The 25190-nt window shown below is 46.6% G+C and overlaps 2 protein-coding genes across 14 annotated transcripts in view; one reads left to right on the forward strand and one right to left on the reverse strand.

Annotated features, from left to right (window-relative positions):
• KMT2C (lysine methyltransferase 2C) overlaps positions 1–6568 on the reverse strand; it is a 276950-nt gene extending 270382 nt beyond the window's left edge. For 11 of the 13 annotated variants that reach the window (XR_009701921.1, XM_061198975.1, XM_061198965.1 and 8 more), the window contains exon 1: positions 5419–5771. Coding sequence is in view for 12 of the 13 variants with exons in the window: in XM_061198975.1 (XP_061054958.1) it covers positions 5419–5579 (161 nt within the window). In the remaining variant the exon portion in view is untranslated. Of the gene's footprint in view, positions 1–5418; positions 5772–6517 lie in introns of those variants that run through there. The other 2 variants (XM_061198964.1, XM_061198973.1) reach the window with 2 other exon arrangements.
• LOC133096696 (putative T-complex protein 1 subunit theta-like 1) lies at positions 5603–16075 on the forward strand (the record flags this gene model as incomplete). The annotated part of the gene is made up of 2 exons (XM_061198294.1): positions 5603–5734; positions 15620–16075. Coding segments are annotated over 2 exons (588 nt in total), but the record flags the coding sequence as incomplete, so codon positions are not given.
• Positions 16076–25190: the final 9115 nt, after the last annotated feature.

A 25190-nucleotide genomic window follows, 5' to 3' on the forward strand; every position in this document is an offset into this window, starting at 1 on the left:
TACATTTATGGGGAGGGGAAGGGAGGGCAGGGGATTATCCCTATTTCACTCCATAACATTTGAACTTATACCGCCAAGCAGTTCTGAAAATAGCCACTGTAGCACAAACATGATAAAGAAAGTGTTAAAGGAGGAAGGGATTAATCATCTTGCTGAAATTAAAAGATGCGCCAAAACAATTAAAAAAAAAAAAAAAGGACACGATCGAACCTGTGTCCCCTGCATTGGCAGGTGTATTCTTAACCACTGTGCCACCAGGGAAGTCCCTTATCAGTTAATTCTACCATGACAGATTTGTAGTCACTGTGGGGTGACAAGACACACTGCTCTAACTCTCCCCTTCTCCCCCACCTTCCTGCAAAACTGCATGTTATTCCCCAGGCCACAGTCATATTTCCTCTGGGCAGGTAGTGATTGTCTAACCTTGTATTCTTAAGGCACTTATGGTTATGACTGAGGGGCTTCCATGAAACTTCACTGATCTTCCAAAGTATAAATAGTCAGTTTTTAGTTATGGAGAGCTTTAGATACTCTCTCTCTGCTCTCACCTGGTGGGGAGGTGTGTGAAACCCTTGATAGGATTTGATATAGTTTTTAATCTATGAGACATCTGGACTGAACATACTTTTTATTTTTTGTTTTTTGTTTTTTTTATGGCCGTGCCCCACAGCATATGGATCTAAGTTCTCTGACCAGGGATCAAACCCACGCCCCCTGCATTGGAAGCGTGGAGTCTTAACCACTGGACCGCTAGGCAAGTCCCTGAACATAATTTTTAGCTGATACTGAATAAACTTTCCAATAAGTGTGTGTGTGTGTGTAATTAATTTATTAAAAAAAGAATTGACTGATAATAAGAAAATGTACTAAACCCCTATTTTCAAAATGAGAAAATAAACTGTTGTGATACAGTTAAATTTACATGGAGGGCTTCCCTGGTGGTGCAGTGGTTGAGAGTCTGCCTGCCAATGCGGGGGACACAGGTTCGGGCCCTGGTCTGGGAGGATCCCACATGCCGCGGAGCAACTAGGCCCGTGAGCCACAACTACTGAGCCTGCGCGTCTGGAGCCTGTGCTCCGCAACAAGAGAGGCCACGACGGTGAGAGGCCCGTGCACCGTGATGAGGAGTGGCCCCCGCTCGCCGCGGCTGGGGAAAGCCCTCGCACAGAAACGAGGACCCAACACAGCCAAAAGTAAATAAATAAATAAGTAAATAAGTAAATACATAAATAAAATTTTTTTAAAAAAGAATAAAGATATTAATCTGAGATCACAAAACGATCTTTAAAAAAAAAAATTACATGGAAATCCATGTTTATCAAGTTTACATATTAATAACCATATTATACCAAATATAATTTGTATTTTACACTAAAAATATCATATTCTCAAAGACTAGAGAGTCCATGGAGAACACCAACAACAGGACAAAAGCAAACTACAATGAGGCCACCTAACAGATAAGAGAGGCTGCCATTCCAGGACCAGCTTATCAGGTAAATTAAAACATTTCAGTGCCCATTAAATGCTAGAGACCAGTAACTACTGAAAATTTCCCTGCATCTAATTTCTTGAAAAATAAGAAGAATATAATAAAAATTACAAATTTGCATCATCTCAAAAAGCACAAATAATAGTGATGTCTCAACTATAAACTTGTTTTATGAAACTGCGTATATTATAATGCAATACAGTTTTTTTGTTTGTTTCACTGATTTCAAGTTGACAGCTATGGAAATGAGAGGTTTGGGGGGGGGGGGCAGAATGCTTACAAGTATAGAACAGCAATAGTCCCCTGCAGCAGAGCCATTTTTGCTGGTCCCTTGTATGACATCACTGGTTGTACCTAATTTTTTCTACAGTAATGCTCAAGGTGACTTTCTTTTCTTTTTTTTTTTAAATAAGCTTATTTATTTACTTAGGCTGCACTGAATCTTCGTTGCTGCGCGCGGGCTTTCTCTAGCTGCGGCGAGCGGGCTTCTCATTGCGGTGGCTTCTCTTGTTGCGGAGCACGGGCTCTAGGCGTGCAGGCTCAGTAGTTGTGGCACGCAGGCTCAGTAGTTCTGGCGAACGGGTTTAGCTGCTCTGTGGCATGTGGGATCTTCCCGGACCAGGGCTCGAACCCGTGTCCCCTGCATTGGCAGGCAGATTCTTAACCACTGCGCCAACTCAGAAAAGTCCCTCAAGATGACTTTCTAATAACAGTAAATTGACCTCTGAAAAGAAAGTGGTTCAGGGTATCAAGAGTTGATTCAGAGAGAGTCAAGGGTAGCGCCCCAGAGACCCTAACCCCACCACCTGCCGCTTCTGTGCCATCCCCACACCACCCAGCCTGGACATCAACTTTGTTCACGTGGTAAGAAATATGGCAGAATCTCCGCTTGGCTTCCCAACTTAGTAATGTGGGTATATATTCTAAGGAAGAAAAGATAAAATCAAAATTTCAGGAAGGGTTTCCTTCACCTGAATAGAAAAATAACTCCAGCCTCTGGTACGTGCGTGCCTGCCCTGCAGCGGGAGCTTCTGCACCAACGGGAAGACCTGCAGCTCTGATAAAGACTAAGTAATAGGCAGTCCTAACTGTGCAAGAGAACTTTTAGACATGTGCCAATTTCACTGTTCCACTTGATGTTTCCCTATTTACATACCTACGCTTCAAACTCTGCCTCTAAGATTAAGACCTTCAGTGCAAAATTCTTGATTTTAGGTTGTAAATATAATTTTAAAGTAATAATAGTTAATGTAAAACCAATAACCACATATGCTTTTCACATGTGATAAAACACAAAAATTATCTAACACTATAAAAAAAGAAAATGCTTAATTTTTACCTAATTACTAGAAATTCAAACATTTAAACTCAAAGAATGTGTAGTTACTAGTCCATAGTTATCTTTTTTTTTTAATCTGAAAACAAATACACAACCTACTTTTAAAAAATAGTGTCATAAGGCATCTGCTCTAGGGTAAAGCAACCCACTTACTGACCATCTAAATAACACTGACAATTTAAACACCTTTATCTCCACTGCATTCCACGAAGATATTAATTTTCATTTCTGAAGTATCTGCAATTCCACATAATTTTAACACTTACAAACCTAATTTACATTTATTACACATCAGTTTCACTTTCAGGGTCTGCACTACCCATCTAACTACAGGGTCTTTTCTGCATGTATCTTAATACAGTGCAGAGATACACAATTGAAAACCCCTCTCTTTGCTTTCCATTTCAGATATTAGTTTCCATTTACATGTTTCTAAAACGACTGGAGATTCCATTTCCTTCAAAAGACACACCTAGTTTTAAAGAATTCACTAACAAGTTTGGAACAATCAAAGTTACCACTAGCCTTAATTACCTATAAGGAATGCTGTACCAGTTTTCAAATCTAAAAAACTCTTATGACTTAGAACTGTTCTAAACATTTTCCAAAGTGTTGAGGTTTTTTTTACTGTTATATTAGTGTCATTCTATAGAAAGGTTTTAACTTCTCAAAGGACTACCTTTTTCCCACTCGTAAGAGGTACAAATTAAAATAATGAAGTGACAATACCCTAAACCAACCTTTCTTCTGGTGCACCCAGGAGTTGCCCTAATACAAATGAGCTCACTGCAATCTCAGGGGAAGTGTGCACACTCACACAAACACACACTTGGATGTGTAGGGGTGAGGAGCACAACATAGATAGGTCTACTCTTTCTAAAGTAAGAATTTAAAAGCAAATCTAACCCATGTTATAATCCCAAATTAATGTTCAGAAAGAAACCAAGAAATAGTGAAAATGGGAAGCAATCAAGTTAAAACCCTACTATGGCTTCGTATGCGTTCCTTTAAAGGATACCAAAAAAGTGGCAAAGAAGTTTAAAATTACTTAAAACTGCACCTTCCTTCTCGAAATTTCAGTTAATACAGGAGTAACAATGGCATTTTATACCAGATATTACAATGCAAATGGTATAATAAACCCCAACTTTGTATCACAAAGAAACTAATGTAATAATGTATACATCCTGTACTTGTTTCCCTCACGATTTGTCATAGCTAGGTAAGAGCTGGCAATAAAATATGGAGGGCAAGTCGAAGGCCCTGAATCATGTTCATAGTAAAAGAATAGCAAAGCGAAAAAGAGCACGTCCAGTGCAGAGCTTCACGGGTTTCCCACAACCCTGTTCTCTGCCTTGCGTTAACACTGTTTTTACTATGTATCACCAAACGTAACAATGCTATTACTAAGCGAATGCACCCCATCAAAAGAAGAAAAAACAACAACAAGAAAAAACCAGACTATCCGTAAGTATGCTGCTTTCCTCGGCGTCCCGGTGCACCCTTCCACTACCCCCAGTTCCCTGAGACGACCATATAATGAAATGAGTAAGCAATACGCGCCTTCCTACAACTCCGAAAGACGGCCACAGACCTTCCACAGCAGCAGCCTCAAGAGCCACGAGCGCTCAGCGACTCACCGGCACTGAAACGGGCTTCTGGATCCACAGGCAAAGTTGTCCTATAACCATTTTGTAAAAAGACATTTCTAACCAGCGAATGGCCGGAGGCGCACAGCCCTAGTGCCTGCTCAAAAGCACACGAGAGCGACTCCTGCCCCAGTAACAGCCGCGAGTGGCTACTCCGATAGAAGTTCGGCCACATTTACATCCGTCTGGACCCGAACGAACGTGCTCCTCGCGATCGGCCTGCGGTGGCAGCGACGTTTCCAAAACTTGCTGCACGCCGTCCCCTACGCGGAGCGACCGCACAGACTAGTGCTCTCGGCGCTGGGCAGTGCGGGGCCCGGCTGGGGGAGGGGAGGGGAAGCGGTCGGAGGACTTCCTAATATATCATTAAAGCACGAAAGCAGACGTTTGGGAGCGAAAAAAGTTAAAGGAGCGACCGGCTGACAAAGGAAAGCAGCTCCGGCTGCGTCCGTTTCCTGCTCCCCCGCCCAACCGGGCCGGGGGACCACCTGGCCGCGGCGTTTTGACAGCTCGGCGAGCGTCCCGGAGCCGAGCGCCTGGGAGCCGAGCGGGAGCCCGTCCGGCGACTACCCAGCTGTGCTCCGGGCTCGTTTGCTAAACGACCCGGCGAGGCCCAGGGGCATCGACGAGAAATTTCTCAAGAGAAGCCCCGGAACACACGGCGCCGGGGCCAAACTAAAAAGTAAAGTGTGGCGGCGGCGCGAGCCGTCGGACCCGGGCCGGCGGAGGGAAGTGCGGGCGGCCGCGGGAGGCCGGGCGCCGGCGCGGGGCGCGGGGCGGGCGCCCCGGGCCGGAGCCGCGCGGCCCGCGCGGGCCCCACCCCCACCCCGCGGGGGCGGCCGGGGGCGCGCGGGGGCGGCGGGGCCGGGCGCGCCGGTGACAGCTCCGGGCCGGCGCCGCGGCTGGCTCCCGGCCTGGCTCCCTCACACTCAACTTACTTCTTTCTGGCTCTCTGGAAAGGGGAAGCGCCATCTTTGCGAGGCCGGCCCCGAGGTCTTTTGTCTGCGGCTGCGGGGCTCGGGGCCGGGGCTCCGGGCTCCTCGGGGGGGGGTGGCGGCGGCTGCGGCTGCTCCGCGCTCTTGTCCTCCTCCGACGACATCCTAGTCACCAGGAAAGACACATGGATCCCGGTCCTCCTCCTGGGGGGCTCCTCCCGCCGCCGCCGCCGCGGCCGCCGCCGCCGCCGCTGCTGCTCGGGTTCCTCCTCCCCGGCTCAGCCTCTCGCATTTCCCGCAGCCCCGGGAGCAGCAGCAGGTACCGGGAGAGGCGGCAACATGGAGCGAGCAGGACACGCACTCACACACATACGCGCGAGCGCGCGCACCTCGGCGCGCAGGGGCCGGGCGGGGGGCGGCGGGCGGGGCGGGCGGGCGGGAGGGAGGGGCCGGACCGGGGTGGGGAGGTGCGGGCGGGGCGGGCGGGCGGGCTTCGGGCGGTGCGGGTGTGGGTGCGGGCGCGGGTGCGGGGTGGGGGCGGGGGCGGGGCCGGGGCGGGCGGCGCCGGGCGGGGCGGGGCTACTGAGGGGGCACGAAGGGCGCCGGCCCCGGGGGTCTCCGCCCGCGCCCCTCCCCCAGGCCGCCCGCGGCGAGGAGGAGAAAGGGGCCGCGGCGCGGGGAGCGGCGGGCCGGCGGCGGGCCGGCGGCGGGCGGGCGGGCGGGGGTCGCGCCCCCCGCCGGTTGCCCCTCCCCCGCGCGGGCCGCGTCAGGCCGGGCGGCGGCGGCGAAGTTTTGACAGCTGCTCCAGTTGTTGTGGTGGGTTCCGGGCTGTGCGAGCGCCGGCCCCTCAGCGCCCGCGCCAGCCCTCCGGGCAGGGGAGGAGGAAGTTTTGCGGGTGTGCGTGTACCACACACAGACACACACACTCGACCGTGGCCGTCGCGCCAGGGCCGCGCCGGGTCTCCCAGAGCGCCCCCGCACCACAGACCTCTCAAACTCGCCGCCGTCTCGCCCACACACGGCCGCCGCGACGCCCCCGCCCCCTCCCCCTCCCCCACTCCGCCGGCCCCGCCGCCCCCCGCTCGCCGCCGCTGCCACTCACGGGGCTCGCTCCGCGCATGCGCCGCCCGCGGACGCGCCGCCGCCGCTGACCTCACCGCCCCTCCCCCGCCCCCGCTCCCTCCTTTTCTGACGCGGCGGCCGGGCCGCGCCGCGACTCCAACTCCGGCTCCGGCTCGGGCTCCGGCTCCGGCTCGGGAGAGCGCCAAGCTGCGGATGAGCGAGTCCGGGATCAGGGTCCGGGGAGTGCGCGGAGGGAGAGCGAGGACGAGGCGGGCCGCGTCCGCGCTCCGCAGGCGCTCGGCCTCCGCGGACTGGCGGGCGGGTGCAGAGCTCGTCCCACCCCGGCGCGCGGCGGGCCCGGGTTCCCCCTGCGCCCCGCGTCTCCATTCCCACCCCCACCCCCGGCGGGGCGCGGGGACCGGCCGGAGGGGCTTCGCCGGGCGCACGTTCAGCGTTCGTTCGTTGTAATGCGCGTCGGTGGAGGAAAAGAAATGGAGTGCAACTTCGTTCTACTCCAATTCCAGGGATACTTTCGTTATTACAGCGTCGTTTTAAAAATGATCCGGAAAGGGTTTATAAAGCTGTCAGACAAAAAGAACGATGGCATTTTGAGGGATAAAGTGCTGAGAGACATAATGAACCAGTAAAACCCCGACAACTTGGTTTTAACGTTGGGTGTGTTGTGACGAAGAGACAAAAATGGAAAGACTTGTAAGCCACCTCTTACACTACCTAAAAACGGTGAAGGAAAACTGGGGCTGCTAGGGTCCGAAATCTGACATGTGCGCTTAGGAAGGAAGGAGAGTTACAGGTGGGGAGTTCTGGGTTTCTTATTCTAACACGGACCAACACTTGGACAATGTACTCTTCTCTGATTTCCTTCCCATTCACTAGGGGAGTGAAAAACATAGATTTGAGTTGGGAAAAACTATTACGACGCATCAACCATTTGTAAAAGGATTGGGGTAAACTATCATCTTAAGGCTTAGACTCTAGGCCGGACACCCCGGGCACTTTCTGATTATGATTTCTTTCCATCTTCACAACAGTTCTAGTGTAAGGTAAGAATAAAACGCGGTTTTTCCTGCTGTGTTGTTTGCCTTCCCTTCCCAATAGCCAGAATATAAACTCTGAACCGTATATTTGTGTGTATTTGGGCAAACATGCACAGTTTCCAGAGCCTCTTCTGACTAAAGCATAGTTTCTTGAAAGGGCTGAAGTGAGGACCACAATAAGACAGTCGTTTGAATCCCTTCAAGGTTTAGTTCCTGCTGGCTTTTTCAAGCTTACTAAATTTAAAATTTGAGATTGGGGAGAAGCTAGCTTGGTAAATGAAAACTATAAATTAAAAGTGACTATTATTATACATAGAAATACAACATATGCATGACTGATTTATGAAGTGATACATTTATGAAGATACATACATGTATGAAGTGATATATTTCAAGTTTATTACTCACCCTTTCTTTTTCATTTTCTGTACATTAAAGTATACTTTCAAAAATTGGATTATCGATCCAAATGTTTATCTGTGTTCAGTACTGAAATTAGAAGAGTCATTTCCAACTGTGTGTTTCATATGCACAAAGTTCCACATCAGGACAGTTTACTTCAGTATACTTGTCAGCACTTGGGAGAGTTTAAGGACCAGAATGTGCGAATTGCAAGTCACTCCTGCTGGAGACAATTTCTTAAAGGAAACAGCTAGGGACTGGGAACAGAAAAGTGGGTAGAGTAAATGGAAGAGTAGAAATAGAAGTTTGTGCAGTGTTACTTCTGGAAAGATAAAAGATGATGAAGGTAAACCCAGCCTTAAATCTCCATTCCTTTGGCTACTGTGAGCAGACAAGTAGTTGGGAGCTGTTTTAAAAGGATGGATAGGAGGCTCACCAGCATGAAGTTATTGTGGGCAGAGCAAACAAAATATAACCCAGGATGCAGAGGAAGTATTCAAGGAATACTTATTCAACTTAAATAAAGGTCTTTCAAAGGTTTTTCCATCTCTGTCATCCAAATTACACAGCTCTGAGACCACAATGGCAAAAATCCAGGAGGCAGATAGCTGAGGTAGGTTCCTCAAAATTATAAAACCAGAAAGACAACGAGCATCTGGAAGGACCAAGTGCAAAAAAAAAAAAAAAAAAAAAGAATGCCTACTTTCTAATAAGTACACGTTAAACAGGCACTTTAAAAATATGGTAGACATGCACCAAAGTGTTAACAGCAATCATCTCTAAAGGGTTGGATTACAAGGGACTTTCACTTTCTATAATGCATTTTTCTATAATACATCAATCTTTCAGAGCACATGTAGTATAATCATAAACATATATTAAATGTTTAAAATGTGAGTGGGAGTAAGGGTTGTTATCCGCAAAAAAGAAAAAGCAACATCTCATGAAACTGAGCAAAGGAGATTCTCAAAGTGTCTAGCATACAAATGACAGTGAATAAAAATTCATGGTACAGTAGACATTCTTACTAATTGAAGGCCTATAAAATGTCATTGATGTCTTTCTTGAGAGAGCAGTCTTTATCACTTTGTTTTAGTGAACGTGAAAGTATTTACAAGGCTTTTCCATAGATTCACTACCAAATGGTATCCCTCTCTTTGTTTTCCCATAAAGTCTTAAATTCCTCAGGGTTTTTTAGGAACCAAATTTTTACAGTTGTGTAAAAAGACCGCTCAAAACGTAAATGCTAGATCTTATAAGATTTGTGTTCATATTTTTACTGTTAAAGTTGCATTTTAACAAGTTGCAGTCATAGGCTATCATTTTTTGTCCTTTATTTTTCAGTCAAAATACTGTTTTTAAAGGAATTTCAACCACTTAAAATTAGTTCATATTTAGTCCATAGTGCATTTTTAGTTTTATAAATTCATATTGCTTTACGTAAGTTATTTCAGTAATGCATACCATGTACCTGTGTGATAGAAAAATCAAAGGAAGTATCTGAGAAGGAAATAAGACAGTCATCTTCAAAAATAATTTGTGTATAAGAGTATGAGGCATATGTAAATATTCTACAGCATGTTTTATAGAGACATGAATCTTGCCCTCCAGGGGTCTGTACTTTAAACCTGGCACTACTGAACAAGATAAACACAAAAAAAGGCAATCAAGCAACTGAAAAATAAACATGGAAAAACATACAGGGACTTCCCTGGTGGCGTAGTGGTTGGGAGTCCGCCTGCCAATGCAGGGGACACGGGTTCAGTCCCTGGTCCGGGAGGATCCCACATGCCACGGAGCAACTGGGCCTGTGAGCTACAACTACTGAGCCCACACACCTAGAGCCCGTGCTCTGCAACGAGAAGCCACCGCAATGAGAAGCCCGCGCACTGCAACGAAGAGTAGCCCCCGCTCGCTACAACTAGAGAAAGCCCGCATGCAACAAAGACCCAAGGCAGCCAAAAAAAAAAAAATTAAGAAAAACATACAAATAGATTAAATATTTACATCTACTGTGTAGAAGACCACAGTTTTTTAAAAAATGCCTCTGGGAGTTTGGGGGGAAGGGCAGGGGTGGGAGAAGGCAGCAGACAGCCCTAGAAAAATGGTATAGATGAACCTGTTTGCAGGGCAGAAATAGAGACACAGATGTAGAGAACAAACGTATGGACACCAAGGGGGGAAAGTGGCGTGGGGGTGGTGTGGGATGAATTGGGCGATTGGGATTGACATGTATACACTAATATGTATAAAATGGATAACTAATAAGAACCTGCTGTATAAAAAAAAATAAAATTCAAATGATAAAAAAAATTTTTTTTAAATGCATCTGGGAGTTTGGGAGGAAGGGCAAGGGTGGGAGAAGGCAGCAGACAGCCCCCCTCTTCAGACACACACACACACACACACACACACACACACACTTCATTAGGTTCCTTCCTTCATTAATATATAAAGACTACTGTATTGGGTTCCTATAGCTGCTGCAAAAAGTTACCCCCAACAGGCAGCTTAAAACAATAGAAATGTATTATCTCACAGCCCTGGTGGCTAATAGTCCAAAATCAAGGTGTCGGCAGGGCTGGCCCCTCGTGGTGGGCTCTGGGGGAGAATCTGTCCCAGGCCTCGCTCAGCTTCAGGTGGTCGCCCGCGTTCCCGGGCATTCCTGCGCTTGCAGGTGCATCCCTCCAGCCCGCCCCCACCATTACATGGCCACCTTCCCTGTGTGTCTATTCCTCACACACGATGTTCTCCTGGGGTGTGTGTGTGTGTGTGTGTGTGTGTGTGTGTCTTCTCTTCTTGTAAGGACACCAGCCATATTGGATTAATGGTCCACCCTACTCCAGTATGACCTCATCTTAATTAGTTACATCCACAACAATCCTATTTCCAAATAAGGTCACACTCTGAGGTTCCAGGAAGGGTGTGAATATTGGGGGGCACTATTCAACCCAGTACAACCACCAAACCGTCTATATTGATGCCTACCCACCTTAGCAGATCAAAATTATGTTGTTAGAAATTTTTATATGCATTAACTGCATGCAAACTCTTCCTGGCACACACACACACACACATACACACACAAATTATTTACATTTATTTTACATCTAATCAATTTATCCAAAGAATAAATAAAATCAATGTGAATTTAACAATGACAGTGTCCACACAGTAAAAAAGTAAAATTGAGATTCAGTAGCTCCTTGGTTAGTTTGATCTTTGTAGAGGTACCTCTACAAAATTTCAGTCCAAACTTTACCGTTTGTGGACTTCCCCAGCAGTCCAGTGGTTAAGACTCCACACTTCCACTGCAGGGGGCACGGGTTTGATCCCTGGTTGGGGAACTAAGATACTGCATGCCTTGCACAGCACGACCAAAACAAAAACAAAAACAAAAACAAAATTTACTGTTTGGGGTGTTATGAACTGACTGCCTTTAAGGGTGCAAGGCAATGATTGGATCCTCACCTTCCCCTGTGCTGTGTAGTCAGTTAAGGGTTTCATAACAGAAAATTATCTTTTACAATGGAAATGGAACTTACAGTCCCATGCATCACCCTTCAGGTTGAATTCTAAATTGGCATGGCTCACTAGGTCCTGGAGAGCCCCTGCTACCCTCCAGCCAAAGTGCTCCTCTCCTTCCCACCACACCATGAGCTCTAGCCTCCGGGACTATTTTTGGTGCGCTACAAACCTCACCAGGCTGTCCCAACCCCTCCCACCCCGCCAGCCCTTTTCACCGGGCCAATTCCCACTTCTTGTTTTTTTTTTCCCCTTCAGCTCTCTTTAGACTTCACCTCACCCTGACCACCGTTCTCCCCATGATGAAGGTTGTGTGTCCCCCTGGATGCTTCTACAACACCTGTGCTTCCCCCATCACGGCTCTCATGCCCTGTAATGGACTGCCCACTTAACTGCATGTATCCCAGCCTAAGCCCACTGGAGACGACACCAGCCGTCTGCCTTATTCACCTTCTACCCCTATTACTCAGCAGTGGCTCAAAAGAGTTGTTGAATAAGTGAAATAAATGGGAAAATGTATGTTACTTTCAAGAAAAAGAGCTGAGATGATCCCTTAGGGGAGTCTACTTGAAAAAAGAAACTAACTTTATAGACAAGGTATACATGAATACTTTGCTACATTTTGTGTTGGTTGTTATATTTTACTTTCCTATAAGGGAACAGGCAAGTCCTCTTTGCCGCCTACAACCCACGTTTGTTATGTGACACTCCTCTCAGTGTTACTGGCTTTCAGAAGCCTGGACGTGGAGGATCACGCCTTTTCTAATGGAGTCGCTAAAATCAAAAGAGGTCAAAATAGTTGTCCACGGGGAATTGCCTGGCGGTCCAGTGGTTAGAACTCTGCACTTCCACTGCAGGGGGCACAAGTTCGATCCCTGGTCGGGGAACTAAGATCCTGCATGCCGCAGGGCTCAGCCAAAAAAAAAAAAAAAAAAGTTGTCCACGGTCTTCAGACAACATAATATCTCCTTAGAAACATTTGTCAGCCAAGATAACATTAAGGGGAAAATTATTACAGACAAGCATATACAATATGTATCATATAACTCACATATGTAAAACTGTGTAAATCCACAACAAGCTATGTAAGCATATGTGTGTAAAGTAATAATATTCATCAAAATATAAACAATGACTGCCTCTGGGCTGGGATTCCAAATGACATTTACTTTCTTTGTATTTTTTCCTTTTAAGTTGTATAATGAATGACTATCATTTTTACAAAAGCAATCAAGCTGTTTTGCAAAGTTTTTTCTCCAAATTTATCTTTTTTTTAAAAATAAATTTATTTATTTTATTTATTTATTTTTGGCTGTGTTGGGTCTTCGTTGCTGTGCGCGGGCTTTCTCTAGTTGTGGCGAGTGGGAGCTACTCTTCGTTGCGGTGTACGGGCTTCTCATTGCAGTGGCTTCTCTTGTTGTGGAGCACGGGCTCTAGGTGCGCGGGCTTCAGTAGTTGTGGCTTGTGGGCTCTAGAGCACAAGCTCAGTAGTTGTGGCGCATGGGCTTAGTTGCTCTGCGGCATGTGGGATCTTCCCAGACCAGGGCTCGAACCCGTGTCCCCTGTATTGGCAGGTGGATTCTTAACCACTGCACCACCAGGGAAGCCCAAATTTAACTCCTTTTTAGCCTTAATTGTATTTAACTTTCACTGTGACATTCTTTTCCTTTTCTTTCTATCTTCTTGTCTGTGGAAATATTAAAACAATGATGGAACTCATGCCCCCTGCAGTGGGAGTGTGGAGTCTTAACCACTGGACCACCAGGGAAGTCCCTCCCCTAATCTTAATAGGTATTTTCATCACTTCCTGCTGGTGCTCTGCCCAACACCTAAGGAAGTTGTACTCACTTGGTACCAATCTCTTTCCCTCACTGGTCTCACGTTCCTGCCATCTTTGTGACCCCAGTACATCGAACAGAGTAGATGCTCATAAATACTTGTTAAACTAAAAAAGAAGCAATCATTACTCCAGTAGGTGCCATATGAGGACGGGAGGGAGCAAGAGAAGGAAGGAAGGAAGGAGGGAGGATGGAAGGCGGGAGCTCAAATTCTAAGGGCTGAGGGTAAGGGTGGGAGGCCCCAGCCCCAGCCCCAGCCCCACTCACTCTGGTTTGCTGCCTTCCTGGTCACTTTCACTCCTCTGCATCCATGTCTATTACTCTGCCTGCAGGCTGTCAGCCTCTTTCCTTCCCTTGTCTTGACCTGCCTTTGCCAGCTCAGTGACATCACCATCACTGGGAAGAGTTGTCCCACACTGTGCAGCCTCACACATCTGCAACCAGAAAGACAAGCAGACCAGCAGACACCTTAAGGAAGCTGATGAGCAGCACGAACGGATAAGGTGGCCAAAGAGGCCGAGGCTGACAGGTAACCGAACGCGGCTGGATTACAAAGCACGGCAGGAGAAAGTGAACAAAACAATTGCCCTCTCAAAAAACAAAAACAAACAAAAGAAACCCAGGCCAACCAACCAAACAACGGGAGCCACAGCTTCACCAGGAATTTGAAGTGGGTGGGTTCTCACCTGGTTTCCTCTTCCCTGGCTCTAAAGTTTAAATGAAACTCTGGGGCCCCGGGTACGCGTGTCCCCCCTCTGGGGGACAACCAGGCCTGACTTCCGCCTGCCCCAGGGCCTCCCAACTCATGGTCCATCCTTCTGTGACCTCATTCCCTGCCCTGGTTCCATGTGCCACTTGTGACTTAATCAAGATCAGATCCGTTTCAGCTACCAAGCCCCAGAGGCCCCAAGGGCCCCATTCCTTTTCAGATCAATCTGGGGGTGGTTTTAGGGCTGGGCTCTCAGCAGACCATCCTTGCGCCCGGGCCCAGAGCGCCGGCTTCTCCAGACACCAGTTGATGAAAGTATTTGGCTGCTTTTCCCATTGACCCCTCGAGGGGCTTCAGAGATCTCCTCCCGGGGCGCCTCGCTGCTGTTCTAGCGCCTGTCTGCGGCCGGGTGGGCCCCCGCGGGCGATGGACGGCAGAGCCCCTTCGGCGCCTGAGCTGCCCGAACGGCTGGCGACGCCGGCGGCCGAGGAGAAGCACCTGCTGAGCGGCTTGGCCGCGGCACACACCTTGGCCAGAGTCCTGCGGCCCTGCTACGGCCCCCAGGGGCGGCAGAGCTCCTGGTCACCGCCAAAGGAGAAACCGTGGTCACGGGGTACGCCACGGACATCCTCCGGGCGCTGGAGCTGGAGCACCCCGCCGCCCGGCTGCTGCGGTTGTTGGCGCAGAGCCAGGCGGAGCAGAGCGGCGACGGCGCGGCCTTCGTGGTGCCCCTGGCCCAGGCCCTGCTGGCGCAGGCCGAGCGCCCGCTGCGGGCCGGCCTGCCGCGCGCCCAGCTCCGGGAGGCCTAGGCCGCGGCGGCCGCCGAGACGCTGGCCCTGCTGCCGTCCCTGGCCATCCGGGCGCTGGGGCCTCTGGAGGAGCCGTTCGGGGCCCCGCACTCGGTGACGAACACGCACAGGCTGCGGCAGACGAACCGCTTGACCAAGATGCTGGCGCATGCGTGCTGGGCCCCCCGGGAGCCGGACGGCGGCTTCCGGCCGGAGCGCGTGCGCGTGTGCGCGCTGCCCGGGGCGCGGCTGGAGGACTCGTGCGTGCTCCCCGGCCTGGCCCTGCCCGGCAAGCCCTGCGGCCAGGTGGCCATGGTGCTGAGCGGCGCCAGGGTGGCTCTGATGGCCTGCGCCTTCGGGCCCGCCAGCCCCAATGCCCCGGCCACGGCTCGTCTCTCTAGTCCTGATGACCTGACCGAGTTCAGGAAGGGCAGCGAGAGGCTGATAGAAAAGCAGGTGGCCCAGCTGGCAGCCGCGGCTATTAACGTGGTGGTGGTTTGGGGGGAAATTGACGAGGAGACCCTAACGCATGCTGACAGGTGCGGCCTCATGGTGATTCAGGTGAAGTCCCGGCGGGAGATGGTGTACCTGAGCGAGGTGTTTGGCACACCTCTGATGCCTTATCTGCTTCCTCCGCTGGAGCCAGGGAAGTGTCAGAGGGTGTACGGGCAGGAGCTGGGAGAAAGTTTGGCTGTGGTATTTGAGTGGGAAACTCCAGGCACCCCTGCCCTCACCTTGGTGCTCAGGGAGGCCACCGCTGAGGGACTACGGGGTGCAGAGTAGGCTGCCTACCATGGCATTGATGCCTATTTCCAATTATGCCAGGATCCCAGACTGCTTCCAGGAGCTGGGGCCACGGAGATGGCTCTGGCGAAAATGCTCTCAGAGAAAGGAACCAAACTGGAAGGGCCCAGTGGTCCCACCTTCCTGGCATTTGCCCAGGCCCTGCAGTCTCTTCCTGAAACCCTGGCAGAGAAGGCAGGCTTAGCCGTCTCAGACGTGATGGCAGAAATGAACGGAGCTCACCAAGCTGGGAATTTCCTGATAGCAGTGGAGGTCGAAGGGATAATAAATGCGACCCAGGAAGAGGTGTGGGACACCCTAATAGCCAAAGCCCAAGGACTTCGAGCCGTGGCTGACGTGGTACTACAGCTCCTGACTGTCGATGACATTGTAGTAGCCAAGAAAAGTCCCACACCTCACCAGGACCTGAAACCTGAACCTAAGAAGGCAAAGGAGCGCCCATCCCCCGTGAAAAAAAGGAGTCCTTGGAACAAATAAGTGGCAACACGCTCAATAAAATGGGGTTGCCAAGGAGGGCATTGCCACCCCAAAAATGAATGTTGCCTTGTATTGCCTCCACGTTTGCTGCTATTTGAGTCCATTTCTTTAGATAAAAACAACATAACCATTAAAGTCCTTTCCATTGATTTACTTCCTTTCAGATTCTTGGCTTTTTTCATTTCCTGTTTCTCTCCATCAGATTCTGTTCTTTCCTCCAGGATTCAATTCTATTAAAGATTTTTAAATTGAGTACCTGAATTTTGGGGATGCAAGAAAGGGCAGGTATCTCTTCCCAACTATCTGAGTATTCCTGCATGAATTCTAAATTTCTAGAATTTCTGTCTAAATGTCACTTTAGCAATCTGAGAACCTCAGTTTCAGCTTAAAGGAGTGGCCGCTCATTCCTGTTGTGATTATTTGGAAAAAGAAGGGAATGTTATTTTAAGGCAAAAAATCAATATAAAGGAGGAAAATGAGCTGGCAAGCAGAAATATATTTTTTAAAAAGCATCCTTGGCATATATAACAAAAGATAAGAACACACACCTTAGAACCACACTACAGTTCCAGCATAGGTGAGGAGCGCTGGGGAGCACCCAGCACCAGGTTATCCTGGCCAGGCTGTGATTATGCCCAGATACTCCTGGGCAGTAAAGAGAGTTGAGCAGAGCTGGGAACATGTTACCCAAAACCTTTCCCACTTAACCATCCAAGTTACTCTGCCTCTGGGAAAAGAGCTGAATGTAGGGACAGAACTGAGGTGATGGGAAGCTGCAGTCTCTTAAGAATCAAAACAAAGAAGCTTAAGCATCTGGAGAAAGAACCAGACTCAAGAAACAACTGTCTGATAGCAGGCATATTAGCTGCAACAACGCAAAACGAATTTGCAAAGATTCTTTGAAACCCAGAAGTGAAATCCTGAGAAGTTGTTAGTGAACAAAGGATGGCAGATGAAAATGTATAGAACTATACTCGTTATCACTAACTTACGGCAATAAGTTATATCTATACAACATCCTTGACGTGTCTTTCCTTGTTGTGTCTTCATCGTTATATTTTAGCGAATATAACTAAGTGCTGTCATATTTCTCCCCTGCCCTCAGGTTCCGTATTGTTCTCATAGAGTCTCAAATTCCATAGTGATGATGATAGAGATAGGTAACTTTTTAAAGCAGTTCAAAAGCACGTTGTCTTCATTTTATTTAGTCATCAAAACAAACTTATGAGAAAGAAGCTTGTTATCTCTCAGTTGCAGGAGACACAATTGAGCTTCAGAGAAATTAAGTAATTGGCCAAATTTACACAGTAAATAGAAGAGGAAAACCCATTCTCTTATTCATTACTTTATTGCCCCAAATTCCTCTGTTGTGATGTTTTCAGAGATATAACCCCTATGATTATGAAGAAAGTATGTCTCAAAATGTAAATTGAAAATTTACAATTAGCGTTTTGGTTTTTTTTTTTTTTTTTTTTTTGGCTGCACCGAGCAGCATGCAGGATCTTAGTTCCCTGACCAGGGATCGAACCCGTGCCCCCTGAATTGGGAGCATGGAGTCTTAACCACTGGACTGCCAGGGAAGTCCCTACAATTAGTGTTTTTTAAACTAGACAAAAAGGCATGTTTACTTTGCAAGATAAAATAAGTAAATAAAGACAGCTCTTGCTCACAGAGAACATTTTAGTTATAGATCCAAGACATACGAAGGCCAAACATGTAACTTAGTATCTTTTAAGTGCCCTAAATTTGATATACAAGTGATTTTTTAGATAACTGGGGAGAAATCATACTGTAACATTACCATCTCCTTTTCCCCTAGACAGACAGATACACACACAATTATATAAATATATATATATATATATATATATGTATATATACACACAAGTTAAAATTAGCAAGGACAGCCTTACAAGTGATGAAGAAATATATGGCAGATAAAAATTTAACTGGCTTATGCTGAGGGCTTTAAAGGTAAAAACATCTAACCCCAATTTGAAACCTAAAGACCCAGAGAATTCAGGCATCTCATGGGAAAGCTGGCAAGGTCCTAGAGCTTGTGCTAAGGAGGCCCCTGAATCACCCTGGTTCCCATCTGTCCCATGACTAGTTGGCCAGCTCTTCAATTCTGTAAACTGCGAAGTATCCTTCAGATAAATCTGCTTGATCGAGCCAGAGCTGGCTTCCCCTTCTTGTTATCTAAAGAGCTTTAGGACTTCCCCGGTGGCACGTTGGTTAAGACCCCGTGCTTCCAGTGCAAGGTCGGGGAAGTTCCGCCATGCCATGCAGTGCGGCCAAAAAATACAAAATAAAGAGCATTAGCTGCTCCAGAAGAGAAGGAAACGTCATACAATGGTTAAGTTGACTACCGTGGGCAGCTAGCAAACACGGCTTGGGGAAGAGGACCAGAAGGGAGAGCTCAGTACGAACTGAAAGTGTTTGGGTGTTGAGGTTTTTTTTAGCATCAGTTGAGGGTCATCTCCAACCCTACAGACTGCCTTCTAAACTCTTGCTACTTAGCAGTGATCCCTGAACCAGTGGTACTGGCATCATTTGGGAGCATGTTAGACATGCAGAATCTCAGCCGCCCCCAGCCCCTCAACAACCTACTTTGTCAGAATTTGCACTTTAACAAGATCCCCAGGTGACTGGGGTGCATATTAAAGTCTGAGAAGCACTGATCTAAGCTACACTCCCAGTTACCTCTATCTTGATTATGCCTAGAAATCAAGTATCCTCTTAACATCATCTTTAAGCATTCTAAGTGTCAAAATGTCTGAATCAGACAGAAAGTTGTGTCTTTTCTCCTACTGACTATGGAGAAATTGACCAGAGTTTGACCTCAATTTTACCAGGTCTGTCTGGATCCTGCTTCCAAGGTTCCAGGATCAAGCTCTCCTAGGATGCAGGGTCTCGAGTTCTCCAAGGGCCCAAGGACTTGGCTACATCTTTCTCTTCCAAGATGTGCTGTCTTCAGCTCCAGAAGCAGCTGAATTTCAAAAACAACAATTTCGAGAGCACATTCTCTATGAAACTTGCAGCCGGTGGACTTGTCTGTTCTTCTATTCCCCCAAACCTTCCAATTTAGTGACATTGTGTTGTGGGGTTCTGAGTTGACCCAGCAAGCAGAGAGCAAAGAGATAAGATCAGGAGAAAACAGGGACTGAAAACAAGAACTTCTGAGTCCTGGGGGATGAAGAAGATGGTGGCTGGCCTGGGTGGGGAAGACTGGGGCTGAGTTGGGAGAACTACCCCATACTTCTGGGCACCTGTGAGCACAGACCCAAGACTGGGGCCTACACAAATCCTGGAGTCCTGAAGGGAGGAAAGTCATTGCTTCCAAACTGTGAAAAAAAGATTGAAACAAGAAAGAGCTGTCAGTAGTCTGTTCCACTCCTTTGTCTATTTCTGGACCTCTTCCCAAGAGGCCTTTCTCAAGAGATCCCCTTACAGCAGGAGCTCTGCTTTCTAGGCCTACAAGTCTGAAATCCCTTTAGTGCAGAGGCCAAAGGATAGAGAAAGCTAAGACTCAAGAGAGAAAACAGAAGACTTCCAAACTGGGACATCTGAATGGGAGGAAAAGGGAAGACTGGGGCTCAGGGACTCAACCATTTCTTTTGCGAATGAACGAAACTAGTTTAAGAAGACTTGCTTGTACCCTGTCAGCTGGACTGACATAAATACACATGTTTGTAGCCCCAGGCCCCTCCCATTTCTGCCTGAACCTTTCTGGAATAGAGACCAACTCTGGATGATGCTTCACCATGATGTGAGGGGCGTGGCATTGTTAAGTATTTACTGATGGGCTACTTCCCACTGATTTACTGAAAATTTCCCCTTGTACTCAGTTTCCTTGTTAAGGTAACTACCCCAGGGAAAGTTGTCCCCAAAGTGCTAAAATGCTAAAACCTGCAGTAGACACAGAAACCCCAGAATCTCTGTGATTCCTGAAGTAGCTGAGTCAACATTTTTCCCAAAATATCAACCTCCCCTCCCACCAAGCTAACGATCCCCTTCCTAACTGGGGAAGGGGGGAGAGGAAGATGGTTGGGGGAGAATGAGAGAGATGCCGGCAGGATCTGAGAGGGGCTCTGCTCACCTCCTCATGGGCTCTAAGAAGTGAGATGAGGAAAAAGGCAGTAGAATCTCCAGGAAAGTCTGAGGGTCTGAAAACAGAGGAGAGTCTCTGCTTCTGGTCTGCAACCTGGAGCCCCCAAGGAGTGCCAACAGGATGGAGCAGAAATGACAGTGCGGGAGGGGCAGGGAAGAAAGGGCTCTCCGGGAGAGCAGGCAGGTCTCCCTGTGCCTCAGGAGGAGATCAAGAATTGACTTGGCTGGGGGACTTCCCTGGTGGTCCAATGGTTAAGAATCCGTCTTCCAATGCAGGGGACGCGGGTTCAATCCCTGGTCTGAGATCTAAGCCTGCGCGCCACAACTACTGAGCCCGTGCGCCACAACTAGAGAGAAAGCCCGCGCGCCACAATGAAGAGCCCACGCACCACAACAAAAGATCCCACGTGCTGCAACTAAGAATAATGCAGCCAAAAATAAAATAAATTAAAAAAAAAAAGAACTGACTTGGCTGATCGACAGAGGAATGGATAAGAAAGATGTGGTGTATATATATATATATATAATGGAATATTACTCAGCCATAAAAAAAATAAAATAATGCCATTCATGGCCACATGGATGGACCTAGAGATTATCATACTAAATGAAGTAAGCCAGAAAGAGAAAGACAAATACCGCATGATATTACTTATATGTGGAAACTAAAATATGATGCAAATGAACTTATCTATGAAACAGAAACAAACCCACAGACATAGAGAACAGACTTGTGGTTGCTAAGGGGGAGGGGAGGCGGGGGAGGGAGGGACTGGGAGTTTGGGATTAGCAGATGCAAACTATTACATACAGAATGGATAGACAACAAGGTCCTACTGTAGAGCACAGGGAACTATATTCAAGATCCTATGATAACCATAATGGAAAAGAATATGAAAAAGAATGTATATATATGTATAACTGAATCATTTTGCTGTACAGCAGAAATTAACACAACATTGTAAATCAACCATACTTCAATAAAATAAATTTTTAAAAAAATTTACTTTAGTCTGGACTGATCAAGAAAAACCATGAAGGGACTAAATTTACCTGGAATTAACTAAATTAAATATTCTACCATCAGGCAGAAAGGGAGCTGGAAAAAGAAATTTTAAGATCATTTAATTATAGAAATACATACCTCGAACACCTTGAGTTTGGGACTTGAGAATTCAAACTTTCTACAAATGTAAAGACTGAATGAGGAATTTGGACACTCCAGCACATGTCATTAACAGAGCTTGCCATTGGTTACTGCAGAGCTAAGTAAGAGAGAATAGAGGCTGGTTAGCAAAACAACGGCAATCTTTCTGTACTGCAGCACAGATTTGAGATGCAGTTTTATTCATTCTACAGGTTAAAAACAAAATCATGGCTCTCTATAAGTTTTCTTCTAATTCACTGAATGCAATCAGAAAGGAGAGTTGGATCCTGGTGAGTTTAGGCCAGATATGCCTCTCTAAACGTCACTGAATGCACAACAGAAAACATTTTCACATCCGGATCATTATAAATTTTTAAAAACATCTTAACCCCTGTGTACTCTGCCTCCTGTGCCCACTGACTCCAGAACCTAGCATTGCAGAGGGCCCCAGTGTGGCTGCTTACCTGAGCTTACCCTCCCGGGAAGCACCCAAGCTCTGGACGAGCACCCCCGCTCCACCCCTACCCCCAGAAGCGATGAGATCTATCAGTCAGCCTGAGTCTTCCTTGCGTAGATGCCAAATACTCCGTGCTTCACATTGCATTCCTACATTCATTTTGATCTAAAACCTCCTTCTATTTCAATTTTATTAATGTAATTTGTTGACAAAAGGGGTAATAATCCATTACAATATTGTTTCACGTGAAAAATAGTTTCCAAAATGACTTGCAATGTTTTTTTACACTAGATTTTTTTTTTTAATATTTACGTATTTGGTTGCACGGGGTCTCAGTTGCGGCAGGAGGGCTCCTTAGTTGCAGCTCCAGGGCTCCTTAGTTGTGGCATGCGGGCTCCCTAGTTGCGGCACATGGGCTCCTTAGTTGTGGCATGTGAACTCTTAGTTGTGGCATGAATGTGGGATCTAGTTCCCTGACCAGGGATCAAACCTGGGCCCCCTGCACTGGGAGCGCAGCGTCTTATCCACTGTGCCACCAGGGAAGTCCCTAGATTTTAATTTGAGAAAAATTTACACATGCCTTAATTCCTGAAACTAAATAGAAAACATTTCAAAATACACCCAGATGTTACTGAAATTTAGTCTTTTTTTATTGAGATATAATTGACATATGATATTGTATTAGTTTTAGGTATACAACATAATGATTTGACATATGTATATATTGTGAAATGATCACAATTAGTTAACATGTATCTCCACACATAGTTACAAATTTTTTTTCTTGTGATGAGAACTTTTAAGATCTACTCCCTTGGTAAACTTCAAATACACAATATTGTCAACTAGAGTCACCACGCTATACGTTACATCCCAGGACTTATGTATCTGGTAACTGGAAGTTTGTACCTTTTGACCCCTTCACCCATTTTGCCCACTCTCCACATGTACCCCCAATGTCTCCACCTCTGGCAACTGATAATCTGTTCTCTGTATATTTGAGTTAGTTTCTGTTTGTCTTTTGTTGTTGTTCCACATATAAGTGGATCATATACTATTTGTCTTTCTCTGTCTGACTTATTCCACTTAGCGTAATGCCCTCAAGGTCCATCCACGTTGTTGCAAATGGCAGGATTTCCTTCTATTTCATGGCTGAGTAATATTCCACTGTGTATATATACCACCTTTTCTTTATCCATTCATCCACTGATGGACTCTTAGGTTGTTTCCATGTCTTGGCTATTGTGAATAATGCTGCAATGAACATGGGGGTGTAGACATGTTTTTGAGATAGTGATTAAGCTTTCTTCTGATAAATACCCACAAGTTGAATTGCTGGATCATAAGGTAGTTCTATTTTTAATTTTTTGAGGACCCTCCATACTGTTCTCCATAGTGGCTGCACCAATTTACATTCCCACCAACAGTGCAGAAGTGTTCCCTTTTCTCCACACCCTCAGAAACACTTACTGCTGTCTTTTTGATAATAGCTAGGTAATAGACAGGTGTGAGGTGATAGCCCATTAGGGTTTTGATTTACATTTCTCTGATGATTAGTGATGTTGAGCACCTTTTCATGTACCTGTTGGCGTTTGTATGTCTTTGAAAAAATGTCTCTTCCTCGCCCCATTTTAAATTGGACTGTTTGTTTGTTTTTGCTATTGAGTTGTATGAGCACTTCACTGAAATTTAAAGTCTTTACTCAGATGTTCAGCATCACACCACACAGGTACATCCATAGAGATTGACATGCTAATGCCACAGTCGGAAATTCAGTTTTCCTATTTCTGTGTAAATTTTTATTTTGCCCTATGCTATAATAGGCACTAAGCAGTAGAGAATGAGAATATCATCAATGATTTGAAATATAGAAATAGTAATGCAATAAATTTTGCTGTTGTTGTTTTTGGCCATGCTGCGTGGCTTGCAGGATCTCAAGTTCCCTGAGCAGGGATTGAAGCCCAGCCACAGCAGTGAAAGCCCAGAATCCTAACCACTAGGCCACCAGGGAACTCCCAGTAATGCAATATTTATTCAGAGAAAATATTCCTATGTGCCTTTTTGTTACATTTTACTCCATTTTCTATTATATTACAAATTCATTAGGTATAATTGCTTTTCTCCTCCCTCCCACATTTTATTTTCTGTGTTGTTTTGTATATTTCTCATCCATTTCTTTATTTCTTTGCCCATGGGTTCTACTTTTCCATCAATTCCTATGGGCTCTCATTACAACGAGTAATTAATCATCTTTGCCTTTTATTTAGTCTCTGGCTTCTTGAAATGCCTGCTCAACCTTATTTTTTTCCATCTTTTCCATCTTGGGTAAGTTTTCTTTTGTTTGTCTGTTTGTCTGTTTGTTTGTTTCCTGAGAGTTTCAGAAAGATAATTCCCTATTTTCTCCCCAAGATCTGGGTTTCCTTTTCATAAATTAAATGTCTTTCATTTTTCTCCACTCTCTACTGATCTCTTCAGCTTTTTACTTTCATAAAGTTTTTCCTCTACTGAACTCTCCTAAACTCTTATGTTGCACTTATCCAAATAATCCAAATAACAGGTTTCTAGAAGTGCTGAGAGTTTAAAATTTCCTCTCATTCTGCATAGTAAACAGTGGAGAGTTCTAGAAGTAAATGTAGCTGTTTATATTTCAAGTAATAGTGGGGTACGGTTGGATTTATTACGGCAATTTGAACATTTATCAAGTGCTAACTCAGTGTTAAGAACTACCCTGATACCAGGATTTAACTCGGCCAACAGGCAAGGAATCTCGATCAGGCAAACTCGCCATTTAGAAGTATTAGAAAGTGGATGGAAGATAGCTAGGAAAGACAAGGGTCACATGCTTCCATTGCCGCAGCCACCTACACGTGACACTTGGTAGCTGATCAGCGTACTGAGTGAAGGAATGAATGAAGCTGTTTTGAAGCTTCACGGGATGGTGTGGGACCCCAATCTCATCTCCTGTTGCAGGGAGAGTAACTGACTGAGTGCCTCGGCGACCTTCCTTGGAATCCACCACCAGGATCCTCAGAAGGGAACCTGTGCTCCAGCACTCCGGCCCGTCTGGCCAAAGCCTACCCACTCTGCCTGCTCCGCCTCCCCTTCCCAGGGGTCAGATCTCCTGCCTCTTCCAACTCTCTCCCCTTTCTTCCCTCATAGATATTTCCTCCCGTCAGTCTCCTGCATGACAATCCTGTCTTGGCATCAATTTTGCAGAGGAGCTGAACTACAGCAATATAAGATTACCCTGAAATCTAGATTTGTCCTCCTAAGTGAGTGACCCTCCTCTTCTGGAAAGTCATTCAAGGAGAGATAACTTCGATTTATAACCAACTACCTCACCCAACCTCCCACCCTTAGAGCCACTCCCTACACCACTCCCTAAGGGTATAGCAGGGCCT

Source organism: Eubalaena glacialis, chromosome 8 (genome assembly GCF_028564815.1).
Source record: "Eubalaena glacialis isolate mEubGla1 chromosome 8, mEubGla1.1.hap2.+ XY, whole genome shotgun sequence".
Classification (NCBI taxonomy): Eukaryota; Metazoa; Chordata; class Mammalia; order Artiodactyla; family Balaenidae; genus Eubalaena; species Eubalaena glacialis.